This window comes from Mustelus asterias, chromosome 2 (genome assembly GCF_964213995.1).
Source record: "Mustelus asterias chromosome 2, sMusAst1.hap1.1, whole genome shotgun sequence".
NCBI lineage: Eukaryota > Metazoa > Chordata > Chondrichthyes > Carcharhiniformes > Triakidae > Mustelus > Mustelus asterias.
Genome location: NC_135802.1, coordinates 48475467 through 48497980, shown reverse-complemented (window position 1 = coordinate 48497980; position 22514 = coordinate 48475467). Strand labels below are relative to the sequence as shown.

The 22514-nt window shown below is 43.8% G+C and overlaps 1 protein-coding gene across 1 annotated transcript in view; it reads left to right on the top strand.

The window, feature by feature from the left end:
* Positions 1–535: 535 nt before the first annotated feature.
* Positions 536–22514, top strand: part of LOC144507576 (vimentin-like) — a 31419-nt gene continuing 9440 nt past the window's right edge. Inside the window, exons 1-2 of the mRNA XM_078234728.1 lie at positions 536–1327; positions 18431–18491. Coding sequence (XP_078090854.1) covers positions 822–1327; positions 18431–18491 — 567 coding nt within the window. The 5' untranslated portion in view covers positions 536–821. The remainder of the gene's footprint in view (positions 1328–18430; positions 18492–22514) is intronic.

Genomic DNA, 22514 nt, shown 5'->3' with positions numbered 1-22514 from the left:
TAAATATCTGCAAATAAGCTTTAATGTACAGGCACTGTACTGACCACAACCTCTATCACTATGTGTAAAGAACTACTAACATAATTAATAATTGCAGAAGCAGATTATAGCCTATTTTTGATAATATCAGCCTATCCTTTAAGACAAATAGCACCTAAAGGCTAGTTCAATGTCCAGTAGTGGCAACATTTTCTGGGACATGTTTGTCCCTGCAGTGCATCTGGAGATGAAATTGTTATTAGTCAGAAGCAAAATGGCAATAAATAATTAATGTTCATTTTTGCTTCCAATTGCATTACCTTTTCAGGTACAATTTGGAGAAGGGCCGTGGGGAATCAACAATACTTGTTCTGAATAATGACTAATATTTATTTTTGTTGATGAGTAAATTACTTTGAACATAAATTTTTAACCAATTTGTTTTCTATGTTTGAATAATTTGAATGCAAATGACTGACTTGTGAAATCCTGTACAGGAAGACCGATAGAAACTGAAGTGGAAGTAACGCAATATGTAACGAACTTCTGTGTCACCACTTCACAAAATTGGGCATTCAGCTTACCAACGAACTTTCCAACTCTCAACCACAATGATTATCTAAATTATCTCTGACGGATGGTTGCTAAGAACCATTATCATCTCTTGGTTGGTTAGTTGCAATGTCAGTCATAACATTAGTTGTCACCCCATAATCGTAAAGCATTTTTGGAGAAGTCTGTCACCTCACTAATAAATAGCAAGCAATACTTCAGACCAGCCCTGTGCTATTGAGTAGGAGCTTGTGTTCTAGAAGAACCCTTGCAAAATTTTTACATATATAATGGCTTCCCGCCCGAGTTTCAACTCATCATTCCGCAGATTGACTACTCAGTCAAAATCAGGTACACAATCTGTCTATTCCTCACCAATTCATCGCTCCTTCACAAAATCAGTGATCTTCTCTACACCATCTACTGCCTCAAGTTGGCTGAGCAAGAGTGCTCCTGGCACAATGTCTGCTGAAGATGACCCATTAGATTTTTCCCTACTGGACGCCGTAAGCGATGAATTCAAAATCAGCCGCTCAGATGAGAAGGAAAAACTAATTGACCTGAACAACCGCTTTGCGAACTACATCGAGAAGGTGAGGTCTATGGAGCAACAAAACAAGATGCTTAATGCTGAACTGCAAGAATTGAAGGGCAAAGGCAATTCCAAAATTGGCTCTATCTATGAACAGGAGCTTAAGAAACTGCGCCAAGAGGTGGATCAGATCTCTAAGGATAAAGCCAGAATTGAAGTTGAAAGAGACAATTTGTTGGAAGATGTCCACAAACTCAAAGCCAAGTATGTTTTTTTTATTCCTTTCCCTTTTCAATTTTGTGTGCGTACGTGTGTCTGTGTGTGTGTGTGTGTGTGTATGTGTTTTGGGAGTGGCACTGTGGAGAGGCACAGGTGAGATGGAAACTATTTTCTTTCCATTTCAACCTGATAAAAAGGAATGACGGTTTTAGTGATGAGAATTCCTCGTCAACTTCAAATACTTCATAAACTTAACAATCTACTTTTTTTCTGCCGAAAAGACTTTCTGATCTCATCCAGGGAGGTTCATTTTGTTGGCCTCTCTAATCCAGATTAAATTTTAAAAGCCTGCAGAATGAATACACCACAGTTGTCCTGTTAAGCTGACGTTCTGAACAGTGTGATATGTTAACATGTCCATTGGAAGCAGGATGTTTTAATAGATCTGAGAAAATCTTGTTCAATATTCTATTAATTTACATGAATTAAATGATAGTGGCCATTCCAGAGATATTCCGTTATAAATTTTCTCCAGTCAATGATATTGATACAGTTATTGAATTAGATTTACCTGACAATCTATTTGCTGTTAGTTTTCTCCTGCTTAAGTTCTCTGCCTAAAGATAGGTTTAACCCCAATGCCATTACCTCTACCACAAGTAGGGCAAGGAGTCCAAAGATGTGTAGGTTAGATGGATTAGCCATGGGAGATGTACAGGGTTGGGGGAGGCGGGTCTAAGAAAGATGTTCTTACAGAGAGTCAGTGCAACTTGATGGGCCGAATGGCCTCCTTCTGCAATGTAGGATTTCTATGGAGGCAAGTCTCTGGTCCACCCAGCCAGAATGGGGATTGAATCCCGTGTTGTCGACATCAATCTAATTCACACCACCATTCAGCCAACTGGCCTCTCAAGGAGTCCGAGTTGCTGTCGCAATATGCACACTTACATGCATGTTGTAGCCTGGAGCTATGCATAGTGATGCTAGAGTTTCCAATTTCTTTCCATCATATACATGGCTAACCTTCAGGAATCTTTCCTGCTCTTGCTGCCTGTATTGGAGTCGTTGAAAGATTTAACACGTTGACACGCAACCTGTTTGGCCATGTTATCAACGCAGCTTGCTTGACCATAAAGACCTGGAGTGAGACCTGAACCCAGAACTTCTGGTTCAGAGGCTGGGACGCTCCCTACTGTGCCTGTACCGACAAGACCGCCTTAGTTTTAAACATCTTTAATCTATATTCTTATAAAAATTATCCTGATCAAAGTAAAATTAAATCCAAAATAGTGACTGTTCAGACCCCTTGACAATCATATTGCTGGAATAAAAATGAGAAATGTTGTATAGCCAGTGAGTGAATCACCTCAGATTAAGGCCATTATCTTGGGTTCTTTGACACCTTGGGTGGTGGCCCAGCTGCAAAGGCCATTTTTAAATTTTAAATTTAAAAAATTTGGAGAGGACGCCTCCTCTTTGAAGCCCCTCCCCTCACTTGTCTGCCAAATCATCCATCAGCTTTCAGGATGGAGGGCATCTGATTGCTCTCAAGCTTGGAGAGCCCGCCTCCTCTCCTTCATTGGACAGCAAGCCCACCCTTTGGCCATTCATTGGCCAAATGCACCAAGGAAAATCACACCGACTATTTCCCACACATTATGGGCTCCTGACCCACATTTGAGCCTGATGGAGGGGGTCAGAAACATACAGGAAAAATCCTGCCTGCGGAATTTTCTTTCCTGGTCATCTGCTCCCCATTCTTTTAGGGGGTGTTCCAAGAGGACCCCCTGGCCTTCCAACAGAAGCATGGCCTCTCTCTTCCTATTCAGCTCCATGACTAAAGCCTCCATTTCCGCATCTGTGTACCTCAGTGCCCTCTCTGCTGTATTGCTCCATTTCCTTCTGACAGTCAGTGGCACCGTCTTTTAATTCAGACTGTCTTTAAGAGCTTCGGACTAGTTGGAGCACATGCTAGCCTTACATGCTTTTACCAACCCTTTTGTGATTGCATTCAGCCAAAAGCAGAAATCATTTAAATGAGGAAGCAGCATGAAGTTTGCATATTGCAGTCCTCAACAGGAATGGTCAATGTCAGATTGCTGATAACAACCACTGCGTCCAAAAATTGACAATGAATTTTTAATGCTACCAATTCTCATTGCCCCCTTCATTGCTTCCTTCATCCAATATTAAAGAACAGTTTAACCATTCAACCGATCTCAGATCATTGGCCTCCAGCTGACCCACTGCAAGTGGTGTCCAGGACAGTTCAGCAAATTGAGTGGGAAACCCACCAGTCAGATGATAATGAGCCTGGAAATTAAAATACCCTGCACTTGGCTGCAGTTGCTCAGCTTTAAACCAACATGAAAATTCACCCATGAAAATCAGACCAATGTTGAAAGAGGTCCCCTTCCGTGCTGATTTTAAACAAGGCATGCTTTAAAGACCACTTAGTGTAGGAATGCATCTCTTAAAATTAGGTTGCTTTCCTTTGTGGCCTCTTGAACATAGAACATAGAAAGCCACAGCACAAACAGGCCCTTCGGCCCACAAGTTGCGCCGATCATATCCCTACCTCTAGGCCTATCTATAGCCCTCAATCCCATTAAATCCCATGTACTCATCCAGAAGTCTCTTAAAAGACCCCAACGAGTTTGCCTCCACCACCACCAACGTCAGCCGATTCCACTCACCCACCACCCTCTGAGTGAAAAACTTACCCCTGACATCTCCTCTGTACCTACCCCCCAGCACCTTAAACCGGTGTCCTCTCATAGCAACCATTTCAGCCCTTGGAAATAGCCTCTGAGAGTCTACCCTATCCAGACCTCTCAACATCTTGTAAACCTCTATCAGGTCACCTCTCATCCTTCGTCTCTCCAGGGAGAAGAGACCAAGCTCCCTCAACCTATCCTCATAAGGCATGCCCCCCAATCCAGGCAACATCCTTGTAAATCTCCTCTGCACCCTTTCAATGGCTTCAACATCTTTCCTGTAATGAGGTGACCAGAACTGCGCGCAGTACTCCAAGTGGGGTCTAACCAGGGTCCTATAAAGCTGCAGCGTTATCTCCCGACTCCTAAACTCAATCCCTCGATTAATGAAGGCTAGTACGCCGTACGCCTTCTTGACCACATCCTCCACCTGCGAGGCCGATTTAAGAGTCCTATGGACCCGGACCCCAAGGTCCTTCTGATCCTCTACACTGCTAAGAATGGTACCCTTCATATTATACTGCTGCTTCATCCCATTGGATCTGCCAAAATGGATCACTACACACTTATCCGGGTTGAAGTCCATCTGCCACTTCTCCGCCCAGTCTTGCATTCTATCTATGTCTCGCTGCAACTTCTGACATCCCTCCAAACTATCCACAACACCACCTACCTTGGTGTCGTCAGCAAACTTACCAACCCATCCCTCCACTTCCTCATCCAGGTCATTTATGAAAATGACAAACAGCAAGGGTCCCAGAACAGATCCCTGGGGCACTCCACTGGTCACTGACCTCCACGCAGAGAAAGACCCCTCCACAGCCACTCTCTGCCTTCTGCAGGCAAGCCAGTTCTGGATCCACAAGGCAACAGCCCCTTGGATCCCATGCCCTCTCACTTTCTCAAGAAGTCTTGCATGGGGGACCTTATCGAACGCCTTGCTGAAGTCCATATAGACCACATCCACCGCTCTTCCTTCGTCAATGTGTTTGGTCACATTTTCAAAGAACTCAACCAGGCTCGTAAGGCACGACCTGCCCTTGACAAAGCCGTGCTGACTACTTTTGATCATACTAAACTTCTCTAGGTGATCATAAATCCTGTCTCTCAGGATCCTCTCCATCAACTTACCAACCACTGAGGTTAGACTCACCGGTCGGTAATTTCCCGGGCTGTCCCTGTTCCCTTTCTTGAATATAGGGACCACATCTGCAATCCTCCAATCCTCCGGAACCTCTCCCGTCTCCATCGACGATGCAAAGATCATCGCCAAAGGCTCCGCAATCTCCTCCCTCGCCTCCCACAGTAACCTGGGGTACATCCCATCCGGTCCCGGCGACTTACCAACCTTGATGCCATTCAATAGTTCCAACACATCCTCTTTCTTTATGTCCACATGCTCGATCCTTTCTGTCCACCGCAAACCAGCAGTACAACCACCCAGATCCCTTTCCACCGTGAATACCGAGGTAAAGTATTCATTAAGCACCTCCGCCATTTCTAACGGTTCCGCACAAACTTTTCCCCCTTCACCTTTTAAGGGTCCTATGCCTTCACATCTCATCCTTTTACTCTTGACATATTTGTAGAAAGCCTTGGGATTCTCCTTAATCTTACCCGCCAAGGTCTTCTCATGACCCCTTCTCGCTCTCCTAATTTCCTTCTTAAGCTCCTTCCTACATCCCGTATACTCCTCTAAATCCTTAACACCTCCTAGCTCTCTGAACCTTCTGTACGCCTCTCTTTTCTTATTCACCAGGTTCATCACAACCTTTGTGCACCACGGTTCCCGTACCCTACCAACACCCCCCTGTCTCATCGGAACGTTGTCATGCAGAGCTCCAGACAAACATTCCTTGAAAATCCTCCACTTTCCTTCGGTACTTTTCCCCAAGAATGCCTCCTTCCAATTTACCCGTCTAATTTCCTCCCTGATGACACTGTATTTCCCTTTACTCCAGAGAAACACTTTCCTAGCCTGCCTGATCCTATCTCTTTCCAATGCTATCGTGAAGGAGATAGAATTATGATCGTTATAAGACCATAAGACCATAAGACATAGGAGCGGAAGTAAGGCCATTCGGCCCATCGAGTCCACTCCACCATTCAATCATGGTTGATTTCAACTCCATTTACCCGCTCTCTCCCCATAGCCCTTAATTCCTCGAGAAATCAAGAATTTATCAATTTCTGTCTTGAAGACGCTCAACGTCTCGGCCTCCACAGCCCTCTGTGGCAATGAATTCCACAGACCCACCACTCTCTGGCTGAAGAAATTTCTCCTCATCTCTGTTCTAAAGTGACTCCCTTTTATTCTAAGGCTGTGCCCCCGCGTCCTAGTCTCCCCTGTTAATGGAAACAACTTCCCTACGTCCATCCTATCTAAGCCGTTCATTATCTTGTAAGTTTCTATCAGATCTCCCCTCAACCTCCTAAACTCCAATGAATATAATCCCACGATCCTCAGACGTTCATCGTATGTCAGGCCTACCATTCCTGGGATCATCCGTGTGAATCTCCGCTGGACCCGCTCCAGTGCCAGTATGTCCTTCCTGAGGTGTGGGGCCCAAAATTGCTCACAGTACTCCAAATGGGGCCTAACCAGTGCTTTATAAAGCCTCAGAAGTACATCCCTGCTTTTGTATTCCAAGCCTCTTGAGATAAATGACAACATTACATTTGCTTTCTTAATTACGGACTCAACCTGCAAGTTTACCTTTAGAGAATCCTGGACTAGGACTCCCAAGTCCCTTTGCACTTTAGCATTATGAATTTTGTCACCGTTTAGAAAATAGTCCATGCCTCTATTCTTTTTTCCAAAGTGTACGACCTCGCACTTGCCCACGTTGAATTTCATCAGCCACTTCTTGGACCACTCTCCTAAACTGTCTAAATCTTTCTGCAGCCTCCCCACCTCCTCAATACTACCTGCCCCTCCACCTATCTTTGTATCATCGGCAAACTTGGCCAGAATGCTCCCAGTCCTGTCATCTAGATCGTTAATATATAAAGAGAACAGCTGTGGCCCCAACACTGAACCCTGCGGGACACCACTTGTCACCGGTTGCCATTCTGAGAAAGAACCTTTTATCCCAACTCTCTGCCTTCTGTCTGACAGCCAATCGTCAATCCATGTTAGTACCTTGCCTCGAATACCATGGGCCCTTATTTTACTCAGCAGTCTCCCGTGAGGCACCTTGTCAAAGGCCTTTTGGAAGTCAAGATAGATAACATCCATTGGCTCTCCTTGGTCTAACCTATTTGTTATCTCTTCAAAGAACTCTAACAGGTTTGTCAGGCACGACCTCCCCTTACTAAATCCATGCTGACTTGTCTTAATCCGACCCTGCACTTCCAAGAATTTAGAAATCTCATCCTTAACGATGGATTCTAGAATTTTGCCAACAACTGAGGTTAGGCTAATTGGCCTATAATTTTCCATCTTTTTTCTTGTTCCCTTCTTGAACAGTGGGGTTACAACAGCGATTTTCCAATCCTCTGGGACTTTCCCTGACTCCAGTGACTTTTGAAAGATCATAACTAACGCCTCCACTATTTCTTCAGCTATCTCCTGTAGAACTCTAGGATGTAGCCCATCTGGGCCCGGAGATTTATCAATTTTCAGACCTTTTAGTTTCTCTAGCACTTTCTCCTTTGTGATGGCAACCATATTCAACTCTGCCCCCTGACTTTCCTGAATTGTTGGGATATTACTCATGTCTTCTACTGTGAAGACTGACGCAAAGTACTTATTAAGTTCCTCAGCTATTTCCTTGTCTCCCATCACTAGATTACCAGCGTCATTTTGGAGCGGCCCAATGTCTACTTTTGCCTCCCGTTTGTTTTTAATGTATTTAAAGAAACTTTTACTATCATTCCTAATGTTACTGGCTAGCCTACCTTCATATTTGATCCTCTCCTTCCTTATTTCTCTCTTTGTTATCCTCTGTTTGTTTTTATAGCCTTCCCAATCTTCTGACTTCCCACTACTCTTTGCCACATTATAGGCTCTCTCTTTTGCCTTGATGCATTCCCTGACTTCCTTTGTCAGCCATGGCTGCCTAATCCTCCCTCTGATAACCTTTCTTTTGTTTGGGATGAACCTCTGCACTGTGTCCTCAATTACTCCCAGAAACTCCTGCCATTGCTGTTCTACTGTCTTTCCCACTAGGCTCTGCTTCCAGTCGATTTTTGTCAGTTCCTCCCTCATGCGCCTGTAATTACCTTTATTTAACTGTCGAACCTTCACATCTGATTCTGCCTTCCTTCTTTCAAATTGCAGACTGAATTCTACCATATTATGATCACTGCTTCCTAAGTGTTCCCTTACTTTAAGATCTTTTATCACGTCTGGCTCATTACATAACACTAAGTCCAGAATAGCCTGTTCCCTCGTGGGCTCCATCACAAGCTGTTCCAAAAAGCCATCCTGTAAACATTCAATGAATTCCCTTTCTTTGGGTCCACTGGCAACATTATTTACCCAGTCCACCTGCATATTGAAATCCCCCATGATCACTGTGACCTTGCCTTTCTGACATGCCCTTTCTATTTCGTGGTGCATTTTGTGCCCCTGGTCCTGACCACTGTCAGGAGGCCTGTACATAACTCCCATTATGGTTTTTTTGCCTTTGTGGTTCCTCAACTCTACCCACACAGACTCCACATCGTCTGACCCTATGTCGTTTAGTGCTATTGGTTTAATTTCATTTCTAATTAACAAGGCAACCCCGCCCCCTCTACCCACCCCTCTGTCTTTTCGATAGGTTGTGAATCCCTGGATGTTTAACTGCCAGTCCTGAACCCCCTGCAACCACGTCTCTGTGATGCCTACCACATCATACCTGCCAGTCACAATCTGGGCCACAAGCTCATCTATCTTGTTCCGGACACTGCGGGCATTTAAATATAGCACCTTTAATTCCCTATTGACCGTCCCTTTTTGTTTTCGTAGTGTCCCCAAGATGCTCACCCACCGAGAGATCCTCCACCTGTCCAGGTTCATTAGCCAGCACCAGATCAAGTACAGCCTCTCCTCTAGTAGGCTTATCCACATACTGTGTCAGGAAACTCTCCTGGACACACCTAACAAACTCCTCTCCATCCAAACCCCTAGCCCTAGGGATATTCCAATCTATGTTTGGGAAATTAAAATCTCCCATCACGACAACTCTGTTATTCCTACATCTCTCCAGGATCTGTTTCCCCATCTGCTCCTCAACATCTCTGTTACTATTGGGCGGCCTATAGAAAACACCCAGCAAAGTTACCGACCCCTTCCTGTTCCTAACCTCCACCCACAGAGACTCCGTAGTCAATCCCTCCACGGCGTCCACCTTCTCTACAGAATTTCCAGAGTGCTGCAATAAGAGTTGTCAGAGATGAGTCGCCCCAGGTTCAGGTTGCTGGAAGACTTGAGGCCGAGGAAGGAATTCATGTTTCCCATCCATGTTGGAAGAGAGATTTTGGAAGTTGCCAAGATTACACTGTAGCCACTCCAGTTGGGAAATCTATTGTTTGGAAACACCTGTAGTCCAGAAATGTTTTGACCAACTCATGGAATAGGCCTTTGGGAACAGAAACATGGAAGATGCAGTATTTGGATAAATTAAACAATTTCTTCATGATGTTTTATCTCTGTTTTATGGTTCAGGTAAATATTTCTATTTCTATGATGTTTTCTGGTTCCACATTTGTGGTTAGCCATTCTAATGTTATTCTATAATCCAGAAAATTCTGAAATACATAAATAACTCAGTCTCAAGCATTCTGGACTGGAGTTGTTACGTTGTATAGAGATGTCATTTTCCCCTCCCTCATCCCCTCCACCCTTCTGCAGAACTTTGATCCAGTTCAGAATACCCTTCAATAATGTTACTATAATGTATAAGGGAGCCGGTGGCACAGTAGTATTGTCACTTGACTAGTAATCCAAACACCCTCTGGTGGACCTGGGTTCGAATCATCACGGCGAATGGTGGAATTTAAACCTCAATAAAATATCTGGAATTAATAAGTCCAATGATAACCATTATCAATTGTCATAAAAACCCATCACTAATGTCCTTTTGGGAAGGAAATCTGCCATCCTTACCCGATCTGGCCTACATGTGACTCCAGCAATGTGGATGACTCTTAAATGCCCTCTGACATGGCCTAACAAGCCACTCAGTTGTATTCACTTGCTACAAATGGAACAAAAGGGAATGAAACTGGACAGAAACAACAGCGGCAAACCTATGGACCCTGCAAAATCCTCTTTACTAACATCGGGGGCTTGTGCCAAAATTGGGAGAGCTGTCTCACAGACTAGTCAAGCAACAGCCTGACTTGGTCACACATACTGAATCATACTTTACAGATAATGTTCCAGACACTGCTATCCTCATTCTTGGGTATGTCCTGTGTCACCAGCAGGTGATGGCACAGTGGTATACAGTCGGGAGGGAGTTGCCTTGGGAGTCCTCAGCACTGACGCTGGATCCCATGAAGTCTCATGGCACCAGGTCAAACATGGGCAAAGAAACCACCTGTTGATTACCACATACCATTCCACCTCAGCTGATGAATCTGTACTCCTCCATGTTGAACAGTACTTGGAGGAAGTACTGAAGGTGGCAAAGGTGCAGAATGTACTTTGGATGGGGACTGTGAGTTGAAGTGAGAATGACTGCCCTTGATATCAAGGCAGCATTTGATTGAGTATAGCACCAAGGAACCCCAGTAAAATTGGAGTCGATGGGTTTCAGTGGGAAAACCCCCTACTGGTAGGAGTCATATCTGGCACAAAGTATGATGGTTGTGGTGGTAGGAGCTCAATCATCTCAGCTCCAGGACATCACTGATGGAATTCCTCAGGGTAGTATCCATCTTCAGCTGCATCATCAATGATCTTCCTCCCATCATCAGGTCAGAGGTGAGGATGTTCATCAATGATTGCACCATGTTCAGTATCATTCATGACTCCTCAAACACAGAAGGAATCCATGTCCAAATGCAGCAAGACCTGGACAATATCCAGGCTTGGGCTGACAGATGGCAAGTAACATTTGCGCCACACAGTGCCAGGCAATTACCATCTCCAACAAGAGAGGATATAATCATTGCCCATTGACATTCAATGACATTACCATCACTGAATCCTCCACTATCTACATCCTGGGTTACCATTGACCAGAAATTGAACTATACTAGGCATATAAATACTGTGGCTACCAGAGAAGGTCAAAAGTTAGGAGCCCTGCGTCAAATAACGCACCTCCTGACTTCCCAAAGCCTATCCACCATCTACAGGGCACAAGTTAGGAGTGTAATGCAATATTCTCCACTTGCCTGGATGAGTGCAACTCCAACAACACTCAAGAAGCTTGACACCATCCAGGACAAAGTAGCCTGCTTGATCACTACCCCTTCCACAAACATTCAATCCCTCCACCACCAATGAACTGTGGCAGCTATGTGTACTATTTAAAAGGTACACTGCCGGAACTTACCAAGGTTGGTTAGGCAGTGTCTTCCAAACCAACAACCACTACCATCTAGAAGGACAAGAGCAGCAGATACCTGGATGGAGATACCCTCCAAGTCATTCACCACCCCGACATGGAAATATTTCACCATCCCTTCACTATCACTGGGTCAAAATCCTAGAACTCCCTCCCTAACAGCTCTGTGGGTGTACCTACACCTCAGGAACTGCAGCTGTTCAAAAAGGCAGCTTACCACCACCTTCTCAAGGGCAACTAGGGATGGGTAATAAATATTGGTCTAGACAGCGATACCCACATTCCATTAATGAATTTGAAGAAAGAATAGCGAGAGTGAACAATACGTTCCATTTATCCCTCTCTGTAGAACACATGGCAGCAGTCTACACTCCCCTTCTGAGCAAACTGAATATTTAATTACATCTCCTCCACCAGTTACTTCACAGCTCAGCAAAAGGAGCAGAAGAAATGTTTCCCTTAAATATATATTTTATATATCACTATTCCCCCCTCCTCCCAGTCAACCCATTGTAGGGTTGTAGGGTTAAACCAATAAATGTGGTATGCACAATGAGATCACGAATTTCTGAAGTAGGGAACATTGTTGCAGTATAATTTTTGCAATGTTTTACCCAGAAATGTCTTTTCACAACATTTGGAAATCTGAACTTATAACGATATTTCTGCAATGGTGATTGTACAATATCCATGGTATAATCCATGCCACACACAACTCGTGAGAAAGCACAGAACGAGGGAGACCACTTGTCTAATCCTTTCACCATTATGTGAGTGAAGACAAAACTTCACAAGTTACACATTACCAGTATATATCCCCCAAACCACAGTTTCAGGATGTTATGATGACCATGGGGATCATCAGTAGATCTCCCATGGACTACGTTGAATATGAGCTCCTCTATTAGGCAAGTGGAGGCTCACCCAATAGGGAAGGAGCAGCGGGATGTTTAAAATAAGCAGGTTCCACTCAGGTCGGCATTCAGTAGACTCAGGACTGACCTGCATTCTGTAGCTGTAGAACAGGGTTCTCCGACCCCTGTAAATAAACGGGTGATTGATGATGGAAGACAGGCCTCACTAAGATTATTACATGGTTGTTTTTAGAGATACAGCCCCCAATTAAACACAATAAATACACAATTAACAGATTCCATTCCCTCTCTTCAAGTAAAAATCAGAGTTGATTGCCAAAATCTTGCTGCCGTCATGCCGGCGGGATCTTACCATCCTGCCAACGATGCACCTCTGCCACAGATTTCCCGGCAACGAGGGGTACGTTCATGAGAAACTCCTTTGCAATGGCGTTCCATAAGTCACATTGCCTCCTGCCACCGTGAAACATGCCGGGGAGGGGCAGAATGGTCCACCCGATATGTCCAACCAAAATTTCAAATCAAATGTTTCCATTTCTATACAAAGTGTTCCATTCCATTCTGATGTGTGCCGTCCTTTCAAACACCTACCAAATTCATTGTAATTGCATTTCTTTTTAGAAAACAATCAGAAAGTAACTTGCATCCACACATTTAATTTTAAAGCTTTCCTTTCTCCCCAGCATTTGCTTCAAGCCAGCAAAGTTAATAAATCACCTCTTGTCACTCATACTTTCTGTGGAGTTTGAATTGATTTGATTTATTATGGGATTGGGATACGGTGAAAAGTATTGATCTTTGAATGCTATATGGACAAAACATACCATTCATAGAGTACATAGGGGAGAAGGAAAGGAGAGGTGCAGAATATGGCGTTGCAGTTACCGATAGGGTGAAGAGAAAAATCAGTTTAATATATGATAGGACCATTCAAAAGTCTGATGGCAGCAGGGAAGAAGCTATTCTTGAGCCAGTTGGTATGTGTTTTCAGACTTTTGTAAATTTTTTCGGATGGAAGAAGGAGGAAGAGAATATGTCCAGGGTACGTGGGGCTGCTTTTTGGGCATGAAGCTGATCCCGTCGGATATCCAGTGCCAATAAGATTGCGAGAGAGGAGAAATCGGGTGCGAACCCAATTTTTTGGCTCTCTTGCGATCTTACTGCCTCGCCCGCCCCATAGGCCCGCAGGGTGAGATGGTAAAATCACCCTCATTGTATCTTGTAGAGAAGTAGGCTATCACACAGCACAGAAGGCAGTTTGCAATTTTGCCCATAAAGTAATTGATATACCCTCCAACCATCTGGAGTGATTTCTTTACATGAACTGCACATCTGGTTGATCAGCTGAAGCTTTATGCAGTATTTAATTGATCAGTGCATCATTCCTTTCTCAGAGTCCATTGTTATGATATTTGTGACCATGATGTTCAGATTTTTATATGTTTCTGAACTCATCATTGGCAAACTCCCCTCCATTATCAATCAAAAGCTTCACTGGTGGCCAGGAGTCCATGATTCTTTCTATAATTATTATTTGGATCTTGCTAAGTGTCATTGTAAAAAGACTAAACCTGGTTGCCAGGTCTACAAAATGTAAAGTGAAAATATTCCAGCCTTTGTCTCGTACCTTTAACTCCATGTCAACTACTTTGTTTACAACCTTCAAAACTTGTAGATCTCACACTTCCCAGTAATCTCTTCTACTAGCTTTGTATCTGCTACATAAACTCCACCTACATCCTTAATATGCGTTTTAATCTCTGGCAAGTAGGGTGAGCAAATTATCTGTGTAACTTTAAGACCATTTGCTGTTTTTCCTTCTGATTCTTGTTGTCTGATGCCATTAATACTTATCAACATAACAAAAAAAAACATTAAGCTTTCTTAAGGGATTGCAACAATGTCCTAACTGGAGAAACTGCAGTTTCATTGACTTTCCAAAACCCATTGCCTTATTATGTTCCATGTCAAGTTCCATTTGTGTCTTTTTCAACAGCATAGTTATCTCATTAGAAACTGCGTCAGTCGTTATAAAATAGTGGAAAATAGCTCTCTTTAGTAACCTCAGCATGTTAACATCACTAAACCTAAAATAACATTTTTATATTCCTTTTCCCTGCATCAATCCTTGCTACTTAGTGAATCAATATTTTAATCCATGGAACTCAGTGCCACAGAGGGCTGTGGAGGCCAGGTCATTGAGTGTCTTTAAGACGGAGATGGATAGGTTCTTGATCAATAAAGGGATCAAGGGTTACGGGGAGAAGGCAAGAGAATCGGGATGAGAATCATTTCAGCCATGATTGGATGGCGGAGCAGACTCGATGGGCCAAATGGCCTGATTCTGCTCCTATATCTTATGGCCTTATGGTCTAATTAATCTGCTCTGCATACCTTTGAAATGCAAGCATTATCCCGTACTGTACAGGAAGTCTACATATAGCATATTCATCATAGGATCGCCTGTAGTTGGTACAATTTGCCTGGCTGCATCATTATTTTCATCCTTTTCCTCAGCATTCTCTTTGGCATGTGCCATTTCGAAGTTCCTACCTCTTCACTTTGGGCAATCCACTGCAAAATGGTCCTTTGAGTCACACCCGAATCACCTATCCATTGTAGCTTCCACCTTCCTGGGATCCATTTGCCTATTATTGCTGTTCAGTGTCTGTCTTCTGCAGTAATAGTCAGATAAGTTAAAATGCTTTTTTACTCATTTTGCCTGTCTTTAATTCTTCCGTTGTATTGATGCCAGTGTCTGGTATCTGTATAATTTCAAAATCTGTCAATTATTGAGTCATCTATCTTTTGTGTTGCCACAGAATGTCCCATGACTTGTTAAGCAACTTGAAGGTAGCATTAGGTTAAAAGAGGAAGCTTATAATGTTGCAAAAAATAATAGCAAGTCTGAGAAACGTTCTGTAAAAGAGTAATTTGGACAATGGGCAGAATTCTCCCAAAAAAGTTCTAAGTGTGGAATTTGCAGGAAAACTGGAGTAATTAACATTGGATTTTTCATTGAGAGTTCAGACTAGAATCTCCCACAGTCTGTGCACTGCAGAGGCCACCAGCATGAATATCATTAAATTCCAGGGGGCAGGGCATATTTCCGCCCGGGAGGTGGGCCTTTGTGCATGCACAGTGCCCCCGCATTGACAGCCTCCAGTTTGCTGGCCTGCTCGATTGCACTGCTGCACTCCCAAATCCACCCCCCCCCCCCCCCCACATGGCCCAATCACGCCTCCCCCCCCCCGGACCATTCCCGGGCCAGTTCCGAAACTATCCCCACCACCTCCCCCCCCCCCCCCCCCCCAGCCTGCCCCAATCTCCAGCCCTCCCCAGCAGTGCCAACCCCCGGCAGGCAGATCCCTCTCCAGCCCATCCCAATCTCCAGCCCTTCTCCCCCCAGTAACGATCCACCCCCCACAGTGCAGACCCCCGGGAGGCAGACCCCCCGGGAGACAGACCCCCTCCCTTGCTGACACCCTCCCCCCAGCTCCTCCCCCCCAGCCCCACCCCAATCACTGGCCTCCCTCTGCCCCGACCAATCCCAATGGCAGAGTGGCCCCAACGGGACCTCACCCCCACCAATCGCTCCCTTAGCCCTGCCCCCACCCCCAGGCCCCGCTCCCTTGGCAGTGCCCCATGCCCTATGGGCAGTGCCAAAGTGCCCCTAGGCTTGGGCACTTTGCCACTTGGGCAGTGCCAGGGGGTACATGCTGGCACAGCCAGGGTGCCCATGTCCAGGGGGCACCATCGCCCGAATGCCTAGAAGGCCCCGATTACCATCCCTTCACTCCAGTGGCGTCGTCCCGATAGTTCCCCGAAAGTGGGGACCTACTGTATACCCCACTCAAGTGAAATATTCTGGCGGGATGAAGGAGGCTAGCGGGCCCAGAGAATTCAGTCCCGGGCCCACTGTACATTAAAAACAGATTTAAAATACATTAAAATCACTTACCTGCTCTTCTCACCAGTTTCCAGCGCGGATCTGATGGTGCCACAAATCCGGCACTGGGTGATGCGTTTGCAGTGGGAACACATGCGTGAATCGCACGCATGCCCGGCTGTGAGATTCCCCCATCCCACTGCGCTGGAAAATTAGCGTGGCGATGTGGGAGAATCCCCCACCCCGGTTAACTCTGTTTCTCCCCATAGATACTACCAGATCTGCTGGGTTTATCCAGCATATTCTGTTTTTATAGCAAGTCTGAGGATTGGTAGTCTTTTAGAAACCAGAAAAATGACCACCAAAAAGTTGATAAAAAGCAGAAAAATGGAATGTAAATTGGCCAGGAATAAATACAGGTTGTAAGAACTTGTACTTGAATACAAAAGGGAAGTGAGTAGCTAAAGTAAATGTTAGTCCCTTAGATGCAGAGCCAACAGAAATTATTAAGGGGAATGAGAAGTAGCAGAGACATTGAACAAATATTTTGTATGTGTCTTTACAGTGGAAGATGCAAGTTGCATACCAGAAGTGGAAGGTAACCTTGCTAAAAAGAGCAAGAAATAAAATAATTTATATCAGTAGAGCGAAAGTACTAGAGAAACTTAAGGGACTAAAATCCAATAAAACCTTGGGACTTGTGGGGTTCTGAAAGGATTAGCTGCAGAGATATGTTTGTATATGAATTATATCTCAATATCCTTACGATCCTCAAACCCAGTCACAAACAGACCTGAAGATCAGCTTTTTTAAAATTCATTCGTGGGACATGCACGTCGTTGGCTGGCCAGAATTTATTACTCATCCCTAGTTGCCCTTGGAGGGCAGTTGAGAATCAACCATATTGCTGTGGACTCACATGTAGGCTAGACCGGATAAGGACAGCAGATTTCCTTCCCTATAGGACATTAATGAACCAGATGGGTTTTTCTGACAATTAACAATGGTTTCATGGCCATCAGTAGATTCTTGATTCCAGATTTTTTTTATTGGATTCAAATTCCACTATCTGCCAAGATGGGATTCGAACCCAGGTCCCCAGAACATTAGCTGAGTTTCTGGATTAATAGTCTAGCTATAATACCACTAGGCCTTCACCTTCACCTGTAGAAGAAACACGTGGACCCGAAATGTTAACCCTGTTTCTCTTTCCACAGATGCTGCCGGACCTGCTGAGTATTTCTAGCATTTTCTGTTTTAATGATGTGAAGATCTTGCATGTCTGAAGCCCCCATTATTTCTCCGTAACGTAAGAACATAATGGGCTGAAATTTGCTGAGAAAATAATGCGTGCCTGAAACAGGCCATTATTAATGTGAAAATTGACCAGCAACTTGTGGAGAGTAAGAGGTACACCATGAATTGCAAATTGCCAGAAATTGATAGCCAATTTGTGCTGCTCCACCATTAGCTTTGCAAAGAAAAGCATCTCACCCTTAAGCTCCATGTCTCCCTGTAATCTTCGTGAAATTGCTGCCATTTACTGATTAGTTGATCATTAAGATCGCCACAAATAGCAATAGTAATTAACAGTGTGAACACTCCTTAAACATGTGACAATTGCTAATGACTGCAAATCAACTTCTCATGCATGGATGATGAACAATTATAAGTGTAATAGATTCTCATTCCTTCAGGAATCTTTCTTTCTTACTTATCCTTTCTGTCTCTTTTCTCTCTTACTCTAATCTTTCATTCCTTCTTCATTCCTCTCTCTGTGCCTGATTTGGCAGTTAATTCATCCACTCGAATTCACAACCATAACCATCATTCCTCTGCTGATTTCTCAATCCTTTAATCTCATCAGTTAAGAATTTTTTCCTGCCATTCACCAAGATCGCAGATGCCCTATCACCCTAGTTGTTCTGTTATCAGCACGCACATGTAGCAACTTCTTAGGGGAATAAATGTAAAACCTGAATATGCACAAACAATGCCATGAGATTCCCGACTGCAGGAAAACCTGGATCATAATGTCCAATGAAATCTAACATTTAACATAGACACACCTGCAGAGAGCTGGAACCTGCAGACAGTCTGGTAGTAGTTGTGATTTCAACGTTATTTGATCTTCAACTCATCTTCTGAACTGTTCTTTCCAGGTTGAGGAGTGAAATACAACAACGGGATGAAGCTGAAAACAATTTGACAGATTTCAGAGAGGTAAAAATCATTTGGAATTGGAAAGTAGAATCATAGAATCCCTACAGTACAAAAGGAGGTCATTCAACCCATCGAGCCTGCACCAACATCAATCCCACCAGGGCCCTATCCCCATATCCCCACGTATTTACCCTGCTGATCCCCCTGACACTAAGGGGCAATTCAATATGACCAATCCACAAAACCCGCACATCGTTGGACTGTGGGAGGAAACCAGAGCACCCGGAGGAAACCCATGCAGACATGAGGAGAACGTGCAAACTCCACACAGACAGTATATATATTGTAGTTATTTAAATATTATAGTTATTAAAAAATAAATTGTCAGAATTACCAATTTTCTGCATTTCCTCTTCAGATCTTTGTAAGTTAATATGTTTAACACATTTTCTATTTTAAAAATCATCACACAGGTTAATGGGTGTAATAAAGCAGAAGCAATAGACAATTCCCACAACCACATTAGAAAGTGCTGAAAACGTATTGTGCAAAGGAAGTAAGCAATGAAAAGAAAGAAAGATTTGCCCTTCATGACCACTGGACATCTCAAAGTGCTTCACAGCCAATGAAGTATTTTTCAAAGTGTTGTAATGTAGGAAACACAGAAGCCACTTGTGCTCAGCAAATTTCACAAACATCAATGTGGCAATGCCAGATTATCTGTTTTTTGTGTTATTGATTGGGGGATAAATTTTAGCCAGGACACTGATCACTCCTGTTCTTCTTCAATACAAAGCCATGGGATTTTAAAAAATATCCTTTTGTAGAATGTGGACATTGCCGGCTAGGCCAGTGGACATAGGGAATATACTATTAGTCATGATCTTATTAAATAGCAGAGCAGACTTGAAGGGCTGAATGGCCTACTCCTGCTTCTATTTCTTTTGTTCCTATTGCCCAACCCTAATTGTCCTTGAGAAGGTGATGGCGTGCTGCCTTCTTGAACCACTGCAGTCAATATTTCATAATAATAGTGCTTTTAGGAAGGGAGTTCCAAGATTTTGACTCAGTGACAGTGAAGGAGCAGTGATATATTTCCATTTAATTTTACATTCACCTGAGCAGAAAGATGGGGCCTCAGTTTAACATCTCATCTGAAGGATGACACTTCCAACCCCTCCAGTGCTCACTCAGTAATGCACTGTTTCTGCCTTGCTTTTTGTTCTCAAGCCCTGGACTTGAACCCAGCACATTGTGATTCAGAGGTGAGCATGCTGCCAACTTAGCTATGATTGAAACTGCATACACAGATATGTTCAGTGTGCCTGCTGAATAAATAGATGTGGTACAAGTAAAAAGAGAATGAAGATTTTGGCTAACATACCACCCATTTTCTATGAGGTTGCAATCACTGACCAGGAGAGAGCTATTCACTGACCAAGAGAGCTGTAGACTGACTAAGGGAGGAGGAGATACACAATGACCAAAAAAGAGAGCTACGCCCTTAGCAAGAAATAGAGAGAGAGAGCTACACAATGACAGAGATAGAGCAGCAGACTAACCAAGAGAAAGAGGGCTACACACTGTCTGAAAGAGAACTACATATAACTGAGATAGAGGGCTGCCCACTAACCAGGAGAGAGCTCATTTACTGAGAGAGAGAGAGAGCTGTGGACTGACTGAGAAAGGGAATTAACTGAGCGAGGGAGCGACATACCAATTAAAGTTGCTACCCAGTGAATCTCCAGGGAATGAGAGAGAATGAGGATCTTTGCCTTTAATGTTTGAATCCTCGGAGAGAGATTCACTTAAGAAGGGCAACTGGTGTTACATTTTTGGGTTGTGCGTCAATACTTGGAGAGGGCGTTGAATCAGGGCTGATGGTTGTTTAATCAGTCACTGTGATTTTTATTGTAACATTCAGATGCAATGCACTGAGAGTAATGATTTTTTGATCCATTTGTTAAAGTGCACTGGGGGAAAGAGGAAGAACATCCATTTATGACCAGGACATGTTTTCTCTAATCTCCCTCATGCTGATGTAACCCAAATTCCCTCTGTTTATTCGTGTGTGTATTTTGGATCTGTACTGGACCCGAGTACATTACTTCTATCTCTCTCTATTCTCTGCTGCTTCAACCCATCCTGTCACCCAGTCATTCACCCTTTCTTTCCTATGCTCTTAGGTGTTCTACCTCCCCGACACCTACCCATTCCATCACTGCTCTTCTGCCTCCCACACACTTGCTTCCACCCCAGGCTTAAATCTCCCTGGGGTAAGACCACGCTTTCTCTGTGCCTCTCTCCGTGTTCTCTGCTCTTTGAGCTAACTTGTCGCTATCTCCTGACATGTAGCATTCCAACTGCCCCATCCTCCCCTCTTGTACTTTCCACCCAGCCTGCCCACTTATGAGTTAAAATGGCTCTGGCATCACGCGGGTGAGCTGCACCATTCTGACGTTAGCCCCAGTCACCCTCGGTTAAAATCAAAGTTTAGAATTGAAACCATCTGAGCAGCTGCCTTTGACAACACCCACCACCCTTACCTTGAAGTAAATGGAAAAGAAAATTGAGAGAGATGTAAATCGGGCTACTGATCATCAAAACTAATTGATGGCCACAACTATGACATGACTGGGTGACAGGATGGGTTGAGGCAGCAGAGAATAGCTGAAGAGAGAGATAGAAGTAATGTGCTCGGGTCCAGTACAGATCGAAAATACAAGCAGATGGAATTTAATTTAGACAAATGCGAGGTGATACATTTTGGTAGATTGAACCAGGGAAGGACTTACTCAGTTAATGGTAGGGCGTTGGGGAAAGTTACAGAACAAAGAGATCTAGGGGTACATGTTCATAGCTCTTTGAAAGTGGAGTCACAGGTAGACAGAGTGGTGAAGAAGGCATTCGGCATGCTTGGTTTCATCGGTCAGAACATTGAATAGAGGAGTTGGGACGTCTTGTTGAAGTTGTACAAGACATTGGTAAGGCCACACTTGGAATACTGTGTGCAATTCTGGTCACCCTATTATAGAAAGGATATTAAACTAGAAAGAGTGCAGAAAATATTTACTAAGATGCTGCTGGGACTTGATGGATTGAGTTATAAGGAGAGGCTGAATAGACTGGGACTTTTTTCTCTGGAGCGTAGGAGGCTGAAGGGTGACCTTATAGAGGTCTATAAAATAATGAGGGGCATAGACAACATAGATAGTCAATATCTTTTCCCAAAGGCAGGGGAGTCTAAAACTAGAGGGCGTAGGTTTAAGGTGAGAGGGGAGAGATACAAAAGTGTCCAGAGGGGCAATTTTCTCACACAGAGGGTGGTGAGTGTCTGGAACAAGCTGCCAGAGGTAGTAGTAGAGGCGGGTACAATTTTATCTTTTAAAAAGCATTTAGATAGTTACATGGGTACGATGGGTATAGAGGGATATGGGCCAAATGCGGGCAATTGGGATTAGCTTAGGGGTTTCAAAAAAAAAAGGGTGGCATGGACAAGTTGGGCCGAAGGGCCTGTTTCCATGCTGTAAACCTCTATGACTCTAGGATGGGGACGAGGGCGAAGAGGTAGAAATGATATGCTTGGGTCCAATATACTGTAAAATACACACACAAATGAACATCATAGTGATGTAATATGTCTGCACAACGTCCTGTTTTTCTCCCAGCATCCATTAATGTCACATTTAAGGTTATAACTGAACAGAGACATTTCCTAAGTCAATATAAATGAGTGTATTTGAGGCAGGGAATGGGAGGTTTGATTTGATTTATTATTGTCACATGTATTGGGATACAGTGAAAGGTACTGTTTCTTGAGAGCTATACAGACAAAACATACCGTTCATAGAGTACATAGGGGAGAAGGAAAGGAGTGGGTGCAGAATGTAGTGTTACAGTTACAGATAAGAGTTAGAGTTCAGTTTTAAGAGCACAGAACGGTATTAAAAGATGGATTTAGAGGGTATACTGGGAACAGCTCTCAAGAAGTCGCCTCACTCCAGCACCATCGTTTTTTTATATCAAAGGTGGGATTGCTGCAAAAGTTTTTCTTAAACTGCAAGCTGTTCAAGCTTCCTTTGT